The 5,542-nt window shown below is 42.3% G+C and overlaps 1 protein-coding gene across 2 annotated transcripts in view; it reads left to right on the top strand.

Moving 5' to 3' along the window:
• LOC107672343 (kelch domain-containing protein 3-like) overlaps positions 1-5,542 on the top strand; it is a 22,647-nt gene that overhangs the window by 14,880 nt on the left and 2,225 nt on the right. For both annotated transcript variants that reach the window (XM_016465489.1, XM_016465490.1), the window contains exons 9-10: positions 1,815-1,888; positions 3,658-3,736. In XM_016465489.1, coding sequence (XP_016320975.1) covers positions 1,815-1,888; positions 3,658-3,736 — 153 coding nt within the window. The remainder of the gene's footprint in view (positions 1-1,814; positions 1,889-3,657; positions 3,737-5,542) is intronic.

Below are 5,542 nucleotides of genomic sequence, written 5' to 3'. Positions count from 1 at the left end.
TGTGTGTGTGTCTGTGTGTGTGTGTGTGTGTGTGTGCAGTGGGAGGAAGCTCCTCAATGATACTCTGCTGATCATGTAACACAAATGAGTCGTCAAACACCAGGAAACCTCATAAACTCACAAAACACTTTCACACCGTCAGGCGCTCTGGTCACATCGCTGTCTCACCGCTGACCCGTCTATCTGTCTGTCTGTTTCTGTCTGTCTCTCTGAGGGTTCAGAGCGGATCAGAGCCGCTTGCTGTCTTTATCATCCGGCTGCTGTCAGTCTGTGATCATTCAGTCATTTCTGCTACTGGAAACCAGCAGAACTCAACATACCGAGACTCAATCTGTCCAGTCACCTTTATTTCTATAGCACTTCATACAATACAGATTAATTCAAAGCAGCTTCACAGAAATAAACAGGAAAATAACAGAATCAGTTTAAACAGCTCTAAACAAATATATGGCTGGATTTTGATGTGAGAGACAACAGGAGATGCACTTTTTCACTGCAGGAAGAGTTATTATGGATTATGGACTCGGATTAATTATTGATTTTGTGTTTGATGTCATTGTATGAATGAAGTGCACATTGGTTCTGCCGGAGTTTCACCAGTGAGGTTCAGCGTTAACGAAGCACAGTGAAATCTGTGAATGTGTCGTGCTGAGATGAGTCCTCTGCTCTTCTCTGATGCTCTGGTGTCTCTGTGAGTCTGTGGTTTGTGTTTGTTGTGTTCTCAGGGTTCATAGGGCACGTTTCATTAACTCTGAGCAGCACACCGCAGATGAAGGTAAATAAATAGGAGCGTGCGTACGTTAATGTAACGGCCGGCGGGTCTGATAAAGGTCTCGGTGTAATCCGGGCTGCTGACCTCCCGGTGGGTCGGGGGTGTAATGAGCTCCACAGCTGGCCTCCCGAGACCCAAACCACTCTGGTTCCCTTTAAACTGGTGGCCTGTTTGTTTAAGCAAGATCAGGAACGTAAAATCCCAACGACGTCCTGCACTCAGATACCGGAGGATGACGGAGCTGCGGTTCGGGACGGGTCTCCAGATGATGATGATGATGATGAAAGTGGTGTTCAGTGCAGGTGTGTCAGCAGGAAGCAGATGTTTGTGTGAGATATTCCAGCGTTTCCTGCAGGTCCTGTGTGTGTTTGTGCCTGATAAGGTGTGTGTGTGCTTTACAGCTTCCTCTTTTAGCAATATTGTAACATGAGACGAAGAGAGCGGCCGTGTTGAAGATCTGAGCGGGAAACTGAAAGATTGTGCGTTTAAACCCAACTAGTGTTGACTGGTGAACCGTCAGCAGGAGATCTGAACCAGACATCTGCATATTCATACCATCATCACATTAAGACACAGGGTGCATAAACAGAATGGAAACGTATGGGATTTGATTGTAGTGATTTCCAGGTCTGGATAAGCATGCAAAAAAAGAAAGTCTCATTTATTTATATAGCGCTTTATACAATAGAGATTGTTTCAATGCAGCTTTACAGTAATAAACAGGAAATTAATAGAATCATTGATGCAAAATGAATCCAAAATTCTGCTGTGAAGCAGCTGTGGCAAGACAATATTATCATTATTCTGCTCCAGTCAATTCAGTTCAATAACTGTGTAAAGTGCATTCATTAAGAAACAAGTTCAGCTCTACTGAAGACAGAGAATGGAAGAAGTTTGTGTTTCCAGACTTTTGCTCCTGTTCTGATTTCTAATAAATAAAATTGAGAATTTCTAGAAATAAAGTCATGCAATCAGAGCGTTTTCATGGCATTTGATGAAGAAGCATTATGGGATTGTTGTGCTGAGTTTTCTTGTGTTTCAGTCCGTGTCCGGAGCAGGGGATGGGCGACGAGTTCAACCTCATGGACCATTCGGACCTGTACCTCCTGGACTTCAGTGAGTCTGACCGTCTCTCAGTGTGATCTCAGTGCCTCGTTATCATAATGAATGCTTGTAGTCATTAGCTGAAGTGTTAGTGTTCTCGTCGTGTCAGGTGCTGCATTAAAAGGGTTTCATATGTGTGCCGTGGATTAACCCTTACGTTACAGGAGCTAAAATAAGAGCAGCATGACGTGATTCAAATTCCAAAAGGAATTTGGCGGCCTTTATTTTCCAAATTGTTTTTTTTTTTTTTTTGGTTAAATTAAATTGATTAAAAATGTCTAATTAATCGAAATTCTGAAAATTACATACAATTTAACAACAATTTACAAAAATTACATATTTAGGGTCCCATGAAATAGGTTATTTTTTTTACTCTGTTTATCAATCTGCACTGGCTACCAGTAGCTGCTCGCATTAAATTCAAGACATTAATGTTGGCTTACAAAACCACCACTGGTTCTGCACCCATTTACCTAAATTCATTGCTTCAGAGTTATGTGCCTCTAGAAGCTTGCATTCTGCAAGTGAACGTCGCTTTATTGTTCATCTCAAAGAAGCACAAAATCACTTTCACAGACTTTTACATTAACTGTTCCATCCTGGTGGAAAACAGCAGCTGAGTCCTTAACCATCTTCAAGAAACGACTAAAAACACATCTGTTCCATCTTTATTTGACCCTCTAACTCTAGCACTCTCTATTCTAATTCTATTCTTTAAAAAAAACAAAAAAACACTTGTCCCTTTTAGACTTGCACTCTTATTCATTTGCTGCTTGTTTTCTTTAAAAAAAAACCCTACACTTTCTTTTTATTTATTATACAATTAACAAAAGCAAAAAGACCTCTAACACTAGCTTGCTCTATTCGTTTTCTATTCTATTCGTTTTCTTTTTATTTATTATATAATTTAAAAAACCCTGCTACGTGTACTGCGTTAAGCTAACTGAGACTTGTTATAGCACTTGTGTATCATTGCTCTTTTGTTGATTTTGATTGTTTTTATTGTCCTCATTTGTAAGTCGCTTTGGATAAAAGCGTCTGCTGAATGACTAAATGTAAATGTAAATTCGGTGTCTTCCATTTGAATTTTTCTGGATTTCAATTTAATGCTATTGAATTTAATTTAATGTTTTTATTAAATGTAATTGATTAATAATTAAGAGGCATGTCTACTCAATTGAAACTTTAACAACTTAATATTTTATTTATTGCTTTACATGCACATTTACACAGCAGTGCTTTAATATTCACACACACTCGTCTGTATCGCCGTTTGATCGCGTGCACAGCCCTACTCTTCATTTATGCTTCCAGCATATTTTTCTGACTGGATTCAGTAGGGCTCTAGCAGTGAGGTCGGTCAGTCATACGGGTGAGTACGCAGAACCCCGTCTCTCTCTCTCTTTCTCTCTCTCTCGCTCTCTCTCTCTCTCTCTCTCTGTCTCTCTCTCTCTGAGGCAGACGGACTCGGCGAGGTGCATCCGGCACCAAATAAAGGCGCTTCCTTTGGCAGCGCGTCCAGAGCAGCTCCACAGGAGCAGGTGAAAAATAGAGCAGGGAAGCGCTTCAGACGCTCGGCTCTGGCATCACCTTCTGCTCCTGCGGCCGTCAGGACTCACGTGAGCGTCAGCGGAAGCCCATGTTAGGCTGTCCGCTCGCAGACCGCTGACCGACTAAAACATTCATTCTGATAAACAGCTCTAGATTATTATCTGTAGGTAGAAGTATGGGTCTGGTTAGGCTTGTTAGTGTTACTGAGTTTGTGCTGCTGTGTTTTTTAGGTCCTAATCTGAAGACTTTATGCAAGCTAGCAGTTATTCAGTACAGTCTGGAGCAGTCTGGACTCCCTCATGACATCAGGTGAGAGTCAGAACCTCCACACATACATGCATACATTCAGCCTTCATATATGAACGCAAGTCACACCAGCTTCAGAAGAACACACACACACACGCGCGCGCACACACACACACACACTAGTGAATGAGTGTGAAACCAGAGACCGCGATAACAATCTGCACCTCAACCCTTGACCCTCATCAGCTCTGGACTCTTGTCAGCAGCTCACAGCTTTACTGATCAGGTTACACACACACACACACTCGTGTTAGAGGGAGAGAGTGAAGCCATGTTAATACTCCACAGGCGTAACAAAGACCAATAATTCAACCAATTAGTGCAACGAATTATCGCTCTCACCAAAGACAAAATACATCACGCAGGTTCAGTCCAAACACCAGCTGTGCACACACACACACACACACACACTCGCACACACACACACTCACTCACACACAAACACGCACACTCACTCTCTCACAAACACACACACACACACACACACACTCTCACACAAACCCAAACACACACATACACACCATATGCTGATTTACACCAAACATCCTTATTTTTAGTATTTTAATATTCATCAATTTGTATTTTCTGTGCTCCTGTACATGCGTGTGTGTGTGTTTGAGAGAGAGTGTATAAGAGTGTGTGTGTGAGACAGCAGTGAGGTGATGGTGTTTTTATAGCTGTCCATGAATACTTTTTTTTTTTTAAGGCACAAGCACTCTTCTGTTCTTTATAGTCAGAACTATTAAACCGTCAAACCGCGAAACTGACAACGAGCCACAAACAGAAGCTCATTTAAAATGTCAGAAGTCTCAGAGATCTGGACCTTCATGATGTGTCCATCAGTCCAACATCATGCAAGAGTTTGATAATCACACACATGCTCTGCAGGTCAGAATCAAGATCTCGTGATGGTGTGTGTTTTACTGTGAGCGTGTTTGGAGGAGACGCACGGTCTGATGCTGATGGAGAATACAAATGGTGAAGTGGCGTCTTATCTTAATGAGTCTAATGAAGGGCCGGCGCACATCCGGCCTCCTGCAGGGCAGCAGCATTGTGTGTGTGTGTGTGTGTGTGTGTGTGTGTGTGTGTGTGTGAGTGTGAGTATGTGTGTGTGTGTGAGTGTGTTAGTATGTGTCAGTGTGTTAGTGTGTGTGTGTGTGTGTGTGTGTGAGGCAGAAGTCTCTAAACTCATCCTTTCTAATCATCCTACTACTTGTCCGCTTGATCCTATTTGATCTCATCTCCTTCAAGCCATTTCTCCTGCATACTTGTCCGCTTGATCCTATTCCATCTCATCTCCTTCAAGCCATTTCTCCTGCCGTTGTACCTGCACTCACTCACATCATTAACACATCCCTTCACACTGGTGTTTCCCCTCAGCATTTAAACAGGCTCGTATAACCCCACTTATTAAAGGGGTCATATGATGCTATTTAAATTTTTCCTTTGGAGTGTTACAAGCTCTTGGTGCATAAAGAAGATCTGGAAAGTTGCAAAGACTAAAGTCTCAAATCCAAAGATATATTCTTTATAAAAGTTCAGAGTCAGCCACACCTACCTAAAACGGCTCGTTCTAACACGCCCCCACATGTCTACGTCACGATGTGGGAAGATTTGCATAACGCCGCCCAAATGTTCACGCAAAGAAAGAAGGCGTAACTTTTAGTCTCACTGTAGTATTGTTGCCGCCGCCGCCATGCCGTGAAGACGCTGTGTGTTTCGTTGTGAAAGCGAAACTACTTTGTTTGGCCTTCCAAAAGAGGACACGACTAGAAATCAGTGGTTAAGTTGTATTTACAACACTGTTCC

This window comes from Sinocyclocheilus anshuiensis, unplaced genomic scaffold (genome assembly GCF_001515605.1).
Source record: "Sinocyclocheilus anshuiensis isolate Anshui unplaced genomic scaffold, SAMN03320099.WGS_v1.1 scaffold92, whole genome shotgun sequence".
NCBI classification, from domain to species: Eukaryota; Metazoa; Chordata; class Actinopteri; order Cypriniformes; family Cyprinidae; genus Sinocyclocheilus; species Sinocyclocheilus anshuiensis.
This window is presented reverse-complemented; position numbering and strand designations above follow the sequence as displayed.